The 16,692-nt window shown below is 43.6% G+C and overlaps 1 protein-coding gene across 5 annotated transcripts in view; it reads right to left on the minus strand.

Annotated features, from left to right (window-relative positions):
* Positions 1-4,031: 4,031 nt before the first annotated feature.
* The window catches only part of LOC118516845 (hemicentin-1-like), a 116,799-nt gene continuing 104,138 nt past the window's right edge, over positions 4,032-16,692 (minus strand). For all 5 annotated transcript variants that reach the window (XM_036062697.1, XM_036062701.1, XM_036062699.1 and 2 more), the window contains 2 exons: positions 4,307-4,466; positions 4,032-4,120 (listed from right to left, as the gene is read on the minus strand). In XM_036062697.1, coding sequence (XP_035918590.1) covers positions 4,047-4,120; positions 4,307-4,466 — 234 coding nt within the window. In that variant the 3' untranslated portion in view covers positions 4,032-4,046. The remainder of the gene's footprint in view (positions 4,121-4,306; positions 4,467-16,692) is intronic.

The following is a 16,692-nucleotide window of genomic DNA, read 5'->3' on the forward strand; positions in this document are numbered from 1 at the left end:
TCGAAGCAGGCGGCAAACTTCCTGTGGCAACATATGGCCGGGCATTACTGGCGGCAGTACTTCAAAGGAGTAAATTTATGGAATATGGTTTGCAGATTAGATCCGCAAAGTAATTGGTGCTTGGGGGCTCGTATTTTTTATGAGCTTACTGGGGAAGGGAAATCGGTAAGGCTTACATTTTGTGAAAAATGGTGAAAAAATTGTAAAGAGGCCCGAACAGGACTAGGATTATATATTCCAATGGTACTCATGATAGGGTTGTTAATAGTATTAAGAATCCGAGAAGGGAACAGCGTATCCGTTGACGCCTAGGATCTAAAGGTGTGAAAGGAATTCTGTTGCCTTGATACGATCGTATTTTTATAAAAAAAAACTAAGCAATTGAACGCGATCAGTGTTCAAATTCAGGGGTTCGGTTCAACTCAGACCTCCACATACTTCTGCTTTCTAGAAGACACAACCTATCGTATATAGACTATACTGATAGATGAAGGCAATGTGGTCAATGTTCCACCACTACGACCGATAAAAATTAAGGTAGATTCAAACTTATCGAAGATCAGATACAGCCATGATTTTAAAAATTTAGTCCTAGACCGAAGCTCCTGGAAACGAATTGAATGCCTAACCATATCCCCTCATAGACGTGCTCATTAGAGCAGGCGAAGAAGAAGGTAGTTTATCCTACCCTAATCAGCTTAAAAGATGTTCGTTGGAAACGTATCATCTCCAAAAGGAAGAAAACTCCTTAAATTTCGTACTTCGAGCTGTGATGACCCCCTCAGTACAAAAATTAGAATCATAAACAAGACCTTGGTCCACAAAAGGTCTACCACACTTTCAGAAAGCATAAAATTACCTCTACCACAACGCTCAGGTTTCGAAAGAAAAATTCGACCGAAATTCGAATTTGGCCACCCCCGGGGGTAAAACCAATGCCTGGTGGGATTGTTTCTGCTAGCGTACAAACTTTACGGCTTAGCACCACTCTTTACAACGGTGGCACGAGGGGAAAAAAAATGTTCCACTCCGGATTTGTAACTACTCGTGTAGTGAAGTTCTTTTTGCTGCACTTCCCCCACCCAACAAAAAAAAAAGCACACAGAAAACGTAAACAAAAAGTCATTCCGTGGCACTTCACCGAGCTACACCGAGAGGGGCTGAAGATGTGCCGAATGCACTTTGCACAGTGCACACCAAAAATGCCACAGCAAAACATGGTAAGAACAAGTTTTGGGCAAGGCGTCGAGATGTTTGTCGTCGTGCCGGGGAGCACAAGCAAGCTAGCAGGTACGAACCACGGCCCCAAAACGCAAAGTCGGACACGTTTGGAAAATTTTAAAATAAACACAATAATTTACATGCAAAGCGGTGTCTGTGTGTGCGTGTGTGCGGACGGCGCGTCTTGCTGAGTTGCGCTCGGCCCGGTACCGTGTCAGGGTGAAGTTGGTCCGCACTATGATATTGTGCGCGAGGTCCCGGGTGGTTTTTGGAGAAGTTTTCCGTACCGCACCGCAGGCGTGTGGTAGATTCCCCGGTGGAATGCCAATGCTCGGGAACCGCATCGTCGGTCGTCGCTGGAATGCTGTTGCAGCAGAACCAAACCCGGGACAGGAAGCGAAGTGTGCGAGGGTGTGTGTGTGTGTGTCCACGCTACGTGAAATTTTACCCAATTTGGCTTCCGTTTGCAAGGGGCTGCTCTCACTCTCACGGCTACTTCAGCACGATTTGGTGGGGCAAGAGCGGACGTAACGTAAATATTTTGCAAGTGCAACGAAAGTTTTGTGACTAATGAGTTTTCTCTGGTGAATTTTTAGTCATTTTCTCGTAAAACCAACCCAACACCGTTGTTTGCGTCATTTGGTAGTACGTTTTGTTTTCCAGATTCGTGGTATTGCGATCGGAACGGATCCGGTCACGAACGCGAACGGACAGTGAGAAGCATTTTCTTTGCTTGCTGCCCATGTTCGCTGCCGTTGCGAATGGTGATCAGATATCGGTCGGACTAGGTTTCAATCCACCGCCGTGTGATGCACAACAGAACCAACAAAGGATGTTCGTGATGGTGTAAAAATTGTAGTGAGAAAAAAAAGCTTTTACTTCAATAAGCACAGAAACGATTACAAGAAGCTGATAAATGGAGTTGTGCGAACTTTTTGCTATGGTCCACTTTCAAGATGGGCGTTATTTTCTAAATTACTAGCGCTGTTCGTGTGCTGGAGAGCGGCGGTACCGATGAAAGCAAATCATTGTACGCAGAGAGTAGTGCAGGTTCATTAGTGGAAATACTTAAAGTAACGCGAATGGACTGAGGCGAATGGCTATTCGGTTAGTTACTGAAATAGAAGAAAAAAGCTTCAACAAAGAGGTTCCACGAATTATGTGTTGTAAAGCTTTTAGCAATTGAAGTTGTTTCACTGGAGAAGCATAAGGATTGCCTCTGTTCGAAATATGTGTAGCAGAATGATAGAAATGATAGAATCTAATTACATTTAATGTTGATTTATAAAGAAAACACAACTAATTTCTTCTGATAACAAATGGCTTAATTTCAGCAAACATTCTGCGTAAGTTAATGTTTCCATTTAATACTTTCGTATTAACTTAATATCAATCTATGATGGGGTTCATTTACATATTTTACATTTATTTCAATTTGTAGATGCATGGCTAGAAATAATTTACGAAAAACAACACAAATAATATTGGAAAATTTTGCTCTCTTAAACCCAGCTATATGTGCGCGAAGGTGTAATATTGTAACTCAGTCAGATATCTCCTTATAGCATATTAAAATTGATCATCAGGACAACTTTACTAAGCTTTGCTGAAACACCCTTGGAACATCTTAACGCCATTGATGTGGGAAAGCTCATCGTAAACCTAAACCTTCCAATTTTTTTCTAACCCTTATACATCTTCGAATAGCAAAATTGACACTAAAAGCCGCTGCTGAAAGATGCTCCCGTTGTTTGCAAATTAAATTATCAACATTATGATACAAATATTGCAAAACAAACGACACCCTTTTATGGGCAAAAAGAGGGAAAATGAAAAGCGGAATACCAGCGATACCTGGGCACGGAATAAATCGAGGTTGGATAAGCGAAGCGCGAAATGGCTCGTTTGCTTCCAAGTCAGCTAACCGTGTTCGCACACAGGCGCGAACGGTGTACGCGGTGAACGGGTGAGAAATTTTCAATAAAAAAGTTTAATAAAATACCGGAACGAACGACCACCCCGGGGGTTGGGGTTCGGATTTAGGGCAAAAGGTGTAAGCAAAAGGGTCATGATGAGGGTGAGATTACAGCAGGGAATGGTAAGAGCATCGAGCGGGTAGATTGACGCATAAAAATCCATAACCTAGCACAGTTTTCCCTCCCCTGCAACTGCAACAATGTTGTTCGCGTGAAAGAAAAGGAGAACAAAACAGCAAACGTGTGAAACAAAACACAAATAAAGCGTAATCCGTTTCATAAATTGCCACTACTATAATCATCAATAATGGTTTGCCGGTTGCCCTCGAAGCTTCTGCAAGAGCGAAAGCGTGGTGTGCGTGTTTCTATGTGTGTGGGAAGGTGTTTGTGTGTGTGTTTGTGTGCGTCTTGTCGCATCATGGCTGGCTTTGGGGTGACGATGCTTCGCCTGTCATCGTTACCGTCGTCGCCCGTTTGATTGGATGGTAACGTCAATAATGTCTCGGTTGTCTTGGCGTTTGCCGGCGGTGTTCGCTGGAAAAAGGATTCACTTGTATCCTTAGCGCTGTTTCCGGTGCGATACGTGTGGTGGAAAATCTTTCGCACAAGGATGCGCTGTATACGTTGTGGTCGGTGACAGGGTTGCGCTCTGTACACAGCTTCTTCCGGTTGACGTCTTGCGGGTAGAGTTTGTTATGGTGTTATTGTTTGTGTATGTCTGCATAGTTCGCGCTCGTCTTCACCTTTAGCGGTTTGCTGCACGTGTAGCACTTGGTTGGGTGATAACGTGGACGAGGACGGTGAAGTTGTGATAAAATCCTTTTCTCGGTACTGCCATCATTAAAGTCTTCATTTTCTTTTCTTTGTGTTGAGGATGTTATCTTGTGCACCGTTTCGAGTACAGGAACAGTGTTTATAGACAGCTTAAATTAATAAGTTATCAAGAGCGTAATTCAAAGTGGCGGAAAACAAACTAAAAACTTAGGGAAAAATAATTTAAATCCTCATAAAGCTATTGGGTAAAAATTTTAGATAAGAAGAGGTCGATCCCCATAAAGATTACTCGTGTAACACATGCACTATGGATATAAATAAGCTTTTAAACTTACACATCACTTTCAGGTTAACCGTGTTGCTTTCGCCGTCACCCTCGACGTTCGAGGCGATGCAGGTATAGTTGCCGGCCTGGTGACGCGTCACCGTCTGCAGCGCCAGTGCGGTACTGCTCATTATGACACCCGACTTTGAGTTGTGCTGTACGGCTTGATCCTGTAACGAGTAATAAGCAACATTTAGACACAGACAAACAACACAAAACACACAAAATTGGTTCAAATGATTTGGCACTGAAAAAGCTGGTAGCGCATCAGTGCGCTCTACATCACACCAGCAGCGAGAATAGCATCGTTTGGCAATCATAAACCGAACACTACGCCTTTGCTGCTTTTGAAATGCTTCCGCACCGTACCCAAAACGGATCGAGTCTCAAAAATGAACGCAAAATGTTTGTGGTTTTCGCTGCCGGCTGTTTAGCGCGAATCTTCCTGCCGTCTTACATTTGCTGCCGCTTCCCAAAGCGACCATCGCAAAACGCAAATGAAGCTGACGTTCTTTCGCAGCAGGTTGCGAAAGGTGTCGCTGTTTGTTTGTGCGCCCGGTCGGTCGGTCGGTGCCTCTTAGTTCACTGCTGTGCTGCTCATGCGAACCACTTTGAAGTTATTAGTCAATGACACGAAATGAGCAAGTGAAACGTGATGGTGGTGGCGGCGGTGTTTGTTAGCAAATGACAGCAGGATGTCCTCGCGGGATGATGGTACTAGGTACATTAAGTGAAATAAAATTTTCGTTACGATCATTAAAATATGCTACCGGTCCTGATGCTGCGAAACCTGCCCCGGCAATGAAGGTAAGGCGCCGTTGCTTTTACGGGGCGCAAGCAAACACGCACACACTTACCCATCGCGCCAGTGCGAGGGAACCAATTTGACGGCGAGGTCGACGCCGGTCGCAGGAGACCGCGGTTGAGCAAAAGTCAAAAGTGAGGAAAAACAAGTGCGTAGGCAGTAAATTTGAGCTTTATTATTATGATTATTTATTTAGAGTCTGCAGTGGGCGCACGGTGAATTTTCCATTTACTCGCGCGCGCGTTCCACACGGTACGTACGCAGCCAGTTTCATAGGATGAGCTACCAGGCGCCTCCATGTGCTGTACGAGGCTGCAGAAACCACACCGTTGGGCGTTTTCGGTACGCGCCATATTTTGTTACCCTGCCCGGGGCTCAAGCACGGAAGACACAACCGAAGCGCAGTTTAGGGCGCGCCACCGTCGCTGGGCAGATTGTTGGTTTTTTGGGGGCTTGTTGTTGTTTTTTATATTTCTACAAATTCGTCGGCTGTTTGCAATGGATCCGTTAAGGTGCACGTTCAGGTGATAGGAGAAGAAGCTGTACGTTTAATGTAACGGTTACTGGGGTGAAGAGGATGAGAAAGCATTCAGCAACGGAAGGCTCGTTGGACGAAAAATATAAAGTACCGAGCAAAACACGACAGAGCACTTTAATGTGCAAGAAGCAAAGATCGTTTTTTGTGTGTGTGTGGCCAAGCTTTACCGTGCACAAACTGACGATGGATCCACGATGCTGTTGGTGTCATAAAAAAGCATGAATGAAACACGGTTACAGACATTGCGCATGGGGGAAAAAAGGTGGTCACCATGTTAACACCGCACCAGGTGATGGTTTAGTTAGTTTATGTTGTTTTTTTTTTGTGTGTCGTGTGTGTTTGTTTGCCCCTCCCAATGCTGTATGCTTCCGTTCATGACAGTGAGATTATGAATGCTTGTTGTGCCGTCTTCCCATTGCGACGCTGCGTGTCATATATTGTGATCATGCTGCTGCCGGTGGTAAGTTGGCGTTAAACGCACAAATAACGCATCATAATGCGGCGTATGTGTGCGACGGGCCATAACATTCATCCGGGTCGCCCCGGTCACTGCAGCAGGTACGGTTGCTATGCTAGCCGGTGTGGCGCACGGAACAGGGATCGATTTTCATCAAGCACATTTAGCAACGAGACAGAGGGAGAGCAAAAAAGTAAACGTCTGAAGGTATTTTTGATGGTAGAATTTTGGGAAAAGGCACGTAGAAGAGGGAAGTATTTCAATACGAAAGTAATAATACTGTTGAGCGTTTCATTAAATTCGAGCCACGCTGGGTAATGTTGATTGAGGACGGTTTAAGGTAGGTAGTGAGCGTTGATGGAAATTTGTGGATATACTACGTGTACGAGGCACGAATCATGTTATATGCCCATGGGAGTTTCAATTTTGGGATGTTTCAAAAAAAAAACTCTTATTTATTGTGTTGTGGGAAATATTGTTGCAATCTTGCATTGTAAAGAATATTATTTTTTGAATACAAAAATATTGAAAGAATATTATTGAGTGAAATGTTACGAAAGTAACTTTTCTCGTGGTTGATATACTTCATGAAAGGTATTTCGTTCGCATGAGAAGGTATTTCGAGCCCTCACAAGTGCTCATGAGCTCGAGCTTCCCAGAGCAGAGGACAATCAATGGGTTCCGAGGCCCCAAGCAGACAATATTTTCGAGGTGTTTGGCCGAATATATGGCTAAGATAGCAATTGATGTCGTATTGCTGACCTCCCCAATTTTATAGAATGTTTTCGGTTCCATCGGCCACTTTCATAGGATGAGCTACCATGCGCCTCCATGATTAAGATGAGACAACGCTAGTCATTAGAGCGAAGCACGAAGGAAAATGCATAACATCGTTATAACAACAGCGATGCTAAAGCCATATTAAAGTCCATCACCAACAAGCTGTGAGATTCGGTTCAAGCAGTAAAGTAACACAACTTCTCCACCAAACGTATAGCCGCTGGAGCAGTAACAACATTCTGACAAGCTTTTCCGTTTAAAATTTCGATCATCATCCGAAAAAAAAAACAACAAAAAAGATCACCAAAGAGTCGGATTGGGAGAAGCGAAGTTAAAACTGTCATTTTGTACCAATTTTGCGTCATTTGGCGCAACCGTGAACGGTGACGGAAAATTTGGCATCAGTGTCCTGTGACGATGGCTGTCCCCTTCATATCGGTGGCTATCGTTTCTAGGACATTGTTGCAAAAGCAAGGCAGGGGAAGCAAAGTGCCCTATATCTATCCTTCGCCGTGTCAAGACGCTCCCTTAGCACGGCGCGCAATGATTACAAAAACAATAAAGTAATAAAAGAAAATTAAATTCTAGCAGCCAAAATGTGTTCATTCAACGTTTATTTTGGACGCGCGGAAAAGCACTTTTATGGTGCAGCATAAACAAGGCACGCCGGCCGTCCTTAAGGATGGGTTTGAAGGGTTTTTTTTTCTTTTGTGTTTTCTCCTAGCAGCTTGGCTGAATAGAAATTGGTAACTATGCCGAACGAGTAGAGCCATGGTCGAAGGGTGCAAATCCTACCAGGAACGATGATGGTTCAGTACCGAACGATGGCGTTCAAGGTTTTCTTCCAGAAGTAGCAGCACAATGTGCGTGTGTATGGGTGTGATTGCGTGGAAAAGTGAAGGGGATAAAACCAAAAAAGAAGCACTAGCGCCTTTTTCGGTGAACGGTTAAGTTTGTTTATTTTTCCGGAACGAGAAAGAACAGAAAGGCATAGCTGGTAGTACTTCGGGAACGGGAACAGCTCTACCAGCATTTTGTTCTTCTCTCTGTTGGTTGCGTACGTGCATGTGAAGCAGCGTGATTGTTGGTAAGAAAATGGAACTGCTCGTTATCGGCAGTCGTTTTTATTTCCTTTCTCGGCGTGTAGCATGCTTACCGATATCAATGTAGGACAGTGCCGGTACGCGGAAAAGTTACTGACGCGTTCTTGTGTCGGGTGTCGTTGTTTAACAATGTCATTTTAAAAACAACGTTTGAATTGGGATTGCGCAGTAGATTAAATTATTATTGTCATTAGACATAGACACCAGACGGGAAAGCATTTTAAGAAGCAATCGACCGTCCTTACGCGTCGTGCAGTCCATTCAAGGATGAATGTTTCCGATGGCAGTCCGGAAGCTCAAAGTAGAAAGTTAAAAAAAAGATCTTTCTTTTCTGCACACGATGTGCTTGCTGATAGGAAAAGAAAGCCAAACGAAATCGGAATGGAGTAATCAAGAGTGCAGCGAAAATGAAAATTACACTTCGTTTCCGCCCAGTTCCGGAGGCGGTTGAATGGGCTGATATTTTGAACCATGGAACGTTCGTTCCTTTTAAATCGTTGGCCATTACACGGTGGAGCAAAGTTGTCTTTTTTTTTCTCTCTGCAAGTTGAGGCTGTTTTTTCGTCTTCGTCCCAGGACACGAGAAGTGCAACTCGTTTTAATCGTTTCAAATTGAGGCATCCATTTGAAAGGGCATCGGGCCGAGTGGTGACGATGGTCTAGCAATGATGGTTCACCATTCGCGACGATGGCGTTAATTGTGGACGTTGGTTTAAGCTTCCTATTTTGCTTTTTCGTCGGCGAAAAGAGTCGGTCGATCGTTAAACTGACCATTAGCATCTTTTCGGTTGCGTGCGGTTGAAAGCTTCTGTTGACGAGCGAACGTTTACAATAGATGTTTTCTTTTGTGCATAAGAAAATCTGGGATAGGGATGGTTGTTGGTGTCATTTAGTAAATGCTATCAGCTTTATTGGGTTTAACATTCAAATGTGAGTATTATAATACTACAAATTAGATGCGATGAAATTATTTCGTTAGAAAGACGCAGAGCTGAGTATTAAACTCTTAAATATGTGTTGATTTATTGATTTCGAGCTTTGTACTTTGAATATATAAATATATATTCCGGCGAAATATTCATTTATATGAAACGTCGAAACATCTAACAATAAATGTTGTGAAGCACCAGGCGTCTCCATCGGAAACGTGTTTTAGGTTTTCTATCAAAAGTTATAAATTTCAAAATATGACTCGCCCGTTCCTATCAAACAAAAAGAATACCCCAAAAAACCATTTCAGCAAACAGCTTCAATTTTTATTTTGGCTCTAAACGATTAAAATGTACCCTTTTGTACTTCGTAACAAATGATCGCCATGTGTCTTTCGGCTTTGACCATGCTAGATGCGAGATGCACATTTTGCTCTCTTCTCCGAATTTTGCGAAGTTCTTGGTAAACAGAGCAAAAGTTCTATTTTAAGCCTTTGGATCGCATTTGCAGCGTTACTCCAAAAACGAGCGAAGATATTCGCCGAACGGTAAACCACGAACGAGGTAAGATCCACCCGACTAACCTCCAAGCATTCGGGATTCAGGAGTCAAACAAAACTCTTGAACCGCAATAAAGCCGCGATATGTTGGGCGAAAAATATGGAACCCCTTGCAAATGGGGGGCCGTTGCATGGGGCTGGAAGAATTTAATTTAATTGAAAAACTGCTCGACAATCGATGGTGTGGAACTTTTCCAATCAAATTGTTCGTCCATAGTTTTTTAATTGATTCTAGCCGGCCCCGGTACCGCGCAACGGTAGACAACGAACCGGGTCGTGGTATGGTTCGATCGCCATTTTCGAGTTTCAAAGTGGATGCGCCTTTCCTGGACGAGCGTTCATCGGACGGGATAAAATAGCACACTTACCGAAAAATAATTGACCCCATTGGTTAGGGATGCACATTATGAATGATGTTTTTTCCCTAGGTTTGCTATTAGAAAACTATTTCAAACTGATAATTCACACAATTTCGATAAGTTGGATCGCTAACTCGATAGCTTTTTGATTTTAACTGCCTTGAATAGATGAAAAAAGAAATCCCTTATCCCTGAAGTAACCGTGAAACAATAACAGCAATCGGTCCAACTTAGTATTTTCCAGCGAGCAAAAGTTTTCCTCCCGAAATGCATAAATGCAGTTGATCTCTTCAGTGGATGCTTGAAAGAAAGCGTTGAATAAAAACAAAAGTCCAACAATCAAAAGTCGCCCTTTTTTGGGCCACTTTCTTACGCCTCCATGGTCAGTTCTGTTTAACTTTGGATTGTTGGGAAGCCAAAGAAAAGTGGTTTGTCTGCGGTATAAGGATCCTGGTTCTCTAGCCTTCCTTCCTTGCCTTTCCAGCCTTTGTACTTTCTTGTTGATTTGTTTGTTCGTGTGACCATTTCAGTTTGATGGTTTTAAATTTCCGGCCTTCACCGTGGCGGAGAACGTGACATGAAAATTGCGGAAGCGAATTCCAATAAGCAGTAAAATCAATGTAGGCAATAAAATGTTATCAAAAAGTTTTCCTTTCTTTCCCATCTTTAGTATGTATGTGTGTGTGTGTGTGTTGTTGGTATGTACGTACGAATTGCTAACAGTATCTTCTTGCTTTCTCCATTTGTTTCGTCGTCCTAGTGTCGCCGCACGCTGTTGGCCAATGTTGGAAATGTTCAAAATCAAAGCGACGATTATGGGCACCGGATGCACTGCACCATCCGGTCGGAACACGGGACCGACGACATGGTTCCAGTTCGGTGTTGTCCAGCCTGCGTTCAGGGCGATTGAATTTTATCAACCATTTCCTTTGGCAGTTCGATTCGGCAAACGGCAGTCGGCCATCGTTTCGTTCCGGGGGAAGAAGAAACGGGGATGCGGGAACACGATGTCGAAATGGTTTTGCAAGCAATGTAAAATTTTATTGCCATTCCGTTCCTATCCCGCTGCCGCTACCGGATCGGATCAGCGTTTAGATCGTTTGTCGTATTTGTAAGGACACTTCCGGACATTGTGGAAACCGCGGAAGTACAGTGCCAGCGAAACAATCCGTGCTCCTTGAGGGTGAGAGGAGGCACGAGACGCGTCGAAACCAACGGTCGTACGAATGAGGCACAAATGGAATCCAGTTGGCAGGAAAGTATTAAAAGTTTGTTGAATGGAATAATGGAACAAATACAGCATGGGGCGAAAAGGGGCATTTGCCAGCTCCGAACCGTGGTGCACAGGCACCGATGAAAAAACCATAAACTTAGCACCATTCACCCATAAAAACGCATTGACAGCAATTGCTAACGATCGGGTGACATCGTGTCCGAAACAGTTAGAAGTAGGTGCAGCGAAGAAAATAAAAATGTATGCAGTGTAAGATTGTTGTTTGCTCCAAGCAAATCGTGAATCAAAGGAAGATTTTCAGTGCTTAAATAATCTCATATTTGATTTTATTTATAACTAGACATGACCAAATCTCAACCATTTTTTTACTTAAAAGGTAAAACTAACTCCAGGCTCCCAGAACAGTGATGTGAAGTAACGACCCTTGCAGTGACAACACTTGTCAAAATAAAAGACATCCGACAGAAATGGAATCGACAGCGTGAAAAGTTTTCCTATTAAACTTTTTTCTACAATGATTGTATCACAAAAAGAGAGATCACACATTTTTGACACCTTGTTACTGTTCGTGAAGAATCAGTCTATGCTGCTAACCTTTGGCTGTATTGATTGTACTGTACACTTTCAATAGTTGTAGCTTCATCTTACAAAAGAATTTTCCACGAAAGACTTAAACCTGGCAGGAGCCTTTAAATGTGATTCAGCGTATCTAATAGCTGGTCACTAGTCACTACCCAAGGCGAGCGGACACAAAGACATGTACGAACACAAAAAAACTTCTCTCGATAAGCCGGTGAAGAAAACTCCGATGCAGTAAAAGTATCAATTTCACTCGCTCATTCTTATCCAGAACAGTGAATCATCACCTACGAGTTTTTGCACCCGTTCCGTTCTTCCCAGCTCGAAGGAGCTCATACACAAGCTTCGATGCGCTTTCACATACCGAGTCGACGCATCGGACCGTTTTGCGGAAGCTCGGGAAGTTGACTTGTGGAAGGAACCATTTGAAGATTGCTTGAAACCCGGCACATTGGTACCGGCACTTGATGCATGGCTTTGCTAACGGTCTGTGGTCGTTGCAGTTTGAAGTAGCTTGAAACTGGAAACCGAATTGGATAGCACATCATCTATTATGTACGGAACGGATCATACCAATCGTGCGTACAAAGCCAGCAGATGCGATGGTGTTCTTCAAAGGAAGGATTTGGAAACGTCATCGATGTTGTCGTTGGATACCGGCACGGTAGCAGCAGCAGCAGCAGGTTCTTAAAGTTTAGGTTCAAAATAATTGAATGTTTCCGAAGCAAGCGGAGCAGCGGTTGGGAATCATAATTCACCAAGCTTTGATCTGGTTCCGGGGCATGTATGTGCTGGTGTAGTGGTGAGAGTATTATAGTATAATGAAGATAATAGTGCTACCGTACGATGGATGTTCTCGTTATGCGGCAAATGAGAATAAAAGCTTTCAAAATTTAATTAAACTTCACTTAGCCGATGGTCCAATCATTCGTTTGGGTGAAATAAAAGCTGAAGTTGTTGGTCAGATTTTCCTGTTCCGGTTGGGGAGACGTCAAATCCGGCCGTACTTATTCTCTCTCGCTCTCGCTTGCAAACTCTGTAGTTCACTCCCTATCCATTTACGCAAAAACCTCAACGAGCAAAGAATCGTTATTCTTGTTCTCCCCAAACCAAAAAAAAGGAAGGAATCTCTTTCCCTTCGGTCAGTGCGGTCGGTGTGTAAATTTATGCATTTATTATTATCCTTTTTTACGACCATTTTATGGGGCCCCGGTTTTACATAGGAAAAGTGTTTGAGTTATTGACGCACCGATTCAGATTGCGGGCAGCATCGGCATCATGGGCCAAATACACACATATGTACGGTCATGGCTCACCATCAGCATCAGCAGGGACCGTTTTGCTTCTTCAAAATAGCGGTGTGAGTGTGTGTATGTGTGTGTAGTAGCAACTGCTCCTTCCGGGTGATGTAAGGGAAGGGACCAGAAATAAAAAATTTACATAACATTTACGAGCAGCAGTAGCAAATCCTCAACAGTTGTCGGTGCAGCGAGGCCTGGCACGGTGGAAGCCACATTTGAACCATGGTCGTGCGCTCGTCGAGTCGCAGGGACGGGGAGTTTTTATTGCTGTTATTCTCTAGATGCGATGACCACATAGTTACTAGAAGCTTGATGGATGGTAACAGCTGAGAAAAAAGGGGTTTCAACGGTTAAGCTTGGCAAGCTTTAAGGGAACGGTCATGTGAGGTTCGGTTTAAAGTGGTTGGCCAGTAAACATTCGATAACGATGAGGCACTGCTTTTTAAAGTCGAACAAGGTTGTTAAGCGTACGATGTACCTGATTGCAATATTTTAAAGGAAATAGTGTTTGAGTATAATTTCAAAATTATTGCAATTAAAACTTCTTGAAATATATTTAACATTATTAAACACTATATTATAAACTGACTAAATTGTTTCCTCCATACCATAGTGTTTCAGTCGAGACAGCCATCCACGGAAAGTATTTTCTACAGCACATTCCACTGCAAGAACGTTATTAAAATTGCTCCCCGGTTTTTTTTCGCGGGAATTAGCACTGTTTGACTCAATAAAGCAAACCCTCGTCATTTGAAGCACGCAGATTGTGGGCGCTCAAAGTTTTTTAATAAATCCTTCCAGCATATTACCTCACACCGGCCACAACAGTGCCGGATAGGAAACAATGCTGTTGATCCTTTAGCGAAAGCCAAATCCAATAAAGATGTTTATTTAATTTAATTGATGATTGAAACGGGTTCCCAAAACCCGGCCAGCACTTCGGCCAGCATGTTTCGATTTTTTTCTTCGCCCGAACGAGAGTTTCATAGCGGCTGCCTAACATGCTTGGACGATGTCGATCATACTGTCATTGACTTTTTATGTATTTCAATGCAGTTCATTTGTAGCAGCAGCAGCAGCAAGGGTCGTAGGGTTGCTGTGCTGTGCAACGTTAGCAGTTCAATCGAGCGTTGAAAAGCGTCCTCCCGGCTGCACACCGAGCTCGGTCGGGGATCGTCTGCAGCGGCACGAGATGTCTGAAAGCATGACGGACATGAAAGAGTTTTCGCCACGCCGACGCCCGTCCCGTCGACCGTTGAGTCGAAAATTTAATTTACCCTCCAACCCTTCAACCGTGCGCATCCACAGTTTCTTCGGTCAGTAATGCAAAAGCCCGATGGTGAAGGCAAAACTTGTAAAATGAGGAAAAACTTTTGCGTTTTTCGTGTCTGTTTTACTTTAGGCGGCGGGGGTGGTGATTCTTTTTTTTTCGTCGCTCTCCACCAGCAAGAGTTTCTTGTCTTTTTTTTCGGCATGGCCACCGTAATGGTCCGGCAAATCGCGGAAGGCTAACACGGGCGCTGGCGAGAAGGCCAGTTCGTTAAGGGAAAACTTTTCCGTCAAGGGGTGGCTCATTTTCGGTCCGGTTTTTGGGAAGCGCAGTTTTCCATTTTTAATGCTGCTGCCGTTGATGTTGCTGTTGCCATTGCGGATGCTACTGCTTTTGTATTCTGCTCATCGTTAGTGTCTTTATCCGCCTTATTTTTTGTTGGTGTGTGCGTGTGTTTGGCGGACTAGTCGTTGGGCAGACGTTCAACTTATTTTAAGTTGAGGTTTTGTGTCGTTTCGTTTTCGACGTCGTTTTTTTTTCTTTCTCTCGGCGGCAGCGCTCTTTGAAAGACGTCCGACGGAGGTCACATAGCGTAGGTTGCAAATCGGTGAACGATGAAATAGCCTTCATCATGTTTAAACTTCGGTGCTAGTAAATTGTTAGCTGCGTAGCGCACTGGCGGTGGTTGATGCCGGGTGGCAAAAGGACAGATAATTATTAGTGCAGACAACTAAAGACAACCGCGACAAAGATTTTACTAGCCTCGTTAGGATGGGGCAGCGATGTTTTAAGAAGTTCTCGTATGCCAGATAAGAGATGGAGATGGGTCGATTAAATGGTTTATGACCTCGGATCGTTCGATCGTGATAGCAAGGGAGATGCACAACCAACCGAGAATGAATCATTTTAGTGTTTGCGGTTTTAAAGTTTATCTGGAAAATGTCGTGGACCTATGAAAAATATTTTGTTTTGAAATTGAAAAATATAAACGAAGTAAAACAAACACGTTCTTGATCAATGTTTCGAAAGCTTCATAAGGAAGTTACTTGCCCGAACCAGTGAAAAAAAGTGTCCTAAAACCAAGTAAGTTATTGCTTCATGTCCATCTTTTATGCAGCCCGCCCGTCGAAGTAATTTTTAATGAATGGTTTTTGGTCATCTTTTGTGCCCGCGTTGATTGACTGTACAATACAGTCTGAGGCCGAGATTATGCCCAAAAATTACCTCATGACTATGAGATAAAAATAATGAAATAAAAAAGTCAAAAGGCAAATAAAAAAAAACTGTCCTTCTTTTGTGTGTATTTTTCTTTTTACTCATTCTTTCCCGGCCAATGTTCAACGTGCGCCCTGAAGCGACGGGAAGACTCCGTGAATGTTGATCGTTTTAAAATTGGCATTCCCTTTTGTATGCAATTTATGTTCGTTCATGCGTAAAATGTTGTACAAAGACTCAAATTGACGAAGGCTGCCCAATTTTTAGGTACGGACAACGCTTCCAAACAAAAAACGAAGCTAGACAACTGAAAAAATTAAGGCAACTCGGGGGAAGCCATGGTCGGAGGCCCCGCTGGGGGTGCAAATGGAGAACCGATTTGGGTGGGCAACCCCGTGGTCTGTACTTTTTTCTTTTGGTTTGTTTGCTTCGTTTGGCTAAATTGCTGTTATTCTTTCGCTGTAAAACACAAGGTGTCCAGCGTAGTGAGGTGGCGGCCGGTGGAAAGGTTAATAAAGTGAAAACAAGATAAGGCGAAGGAAAGGCACCGTGACAAAGAGTGGGAAAAACGATGCAGGTTTGAAAATGTGAAAAAAAAATATAAAAAAACACCCACAAACACAAAGAAAGCGCCATGGAAAAAAGGACACATGACACAAAGCAAGCAGAACACAAAAAAAACAGCACAAGGAAAAGAAACCACGAGGAGTACGAATGGGAGGAAAAAAAAGCATGAAAGAGGGAAAAAATGAGCACACTCTAAAAAATACCACATTGTGGAAAATGGGAAAAATGCCAACCTTAATCAAGGCGAACAGGACAGCTGTTGCCACCGGGTTCCGTTACTGGCACAATGTCAGTCGGCCTACAACCGCAATCAAGTCAAACATGGTCGCCGGGGTTTGACGATTTTTTTCGCCTTTGTCACTGTGTGTGTGTGTGCTGTGCTGTGCTTGCCACTGTTCACTTTTAGGTTTCTGTGGTAATTTGTGTGTGTGTTTGCCCTGCCTGTGGTTAATATCGTGAATGGCACACAATCGACCCCGGGATGATTATCATTACGAAGTAGACGGTGACGCCCGGTACGATTACTCCCCCCCGAAAAGCGCCATTGGATCGCCTATTTTCCTGCTGGTCATACCTTTTCGGGGCAGTGCACAGCAGGGAAACATAGCATAGCCCACCGCTCCAGCTAGCTGCAAAGCCAAGCTCGGTCAGTTTTAGCGCTTTTTGCTGTTGGCATGGCGAAGGCCGCTAAAAACACGA

This window comes from Anopheles stephensi, unplaced genomic scaffold (genome assembly GCF_013141755.1).
Source record: "Anopheles stephensi strain Indian unplaced genomic scaffold, UCI_ANSTEP_V1.0 ucontig4, whole genome shotgun sequence".
In the NCBI taxonomy this organism is placed as follows: domain Eukaryota; kingdom Metazoa; phylum Arthropoda; class Insecta; order Diptera; family Culicidae; genus Anopheles; species Anopheles stephensi.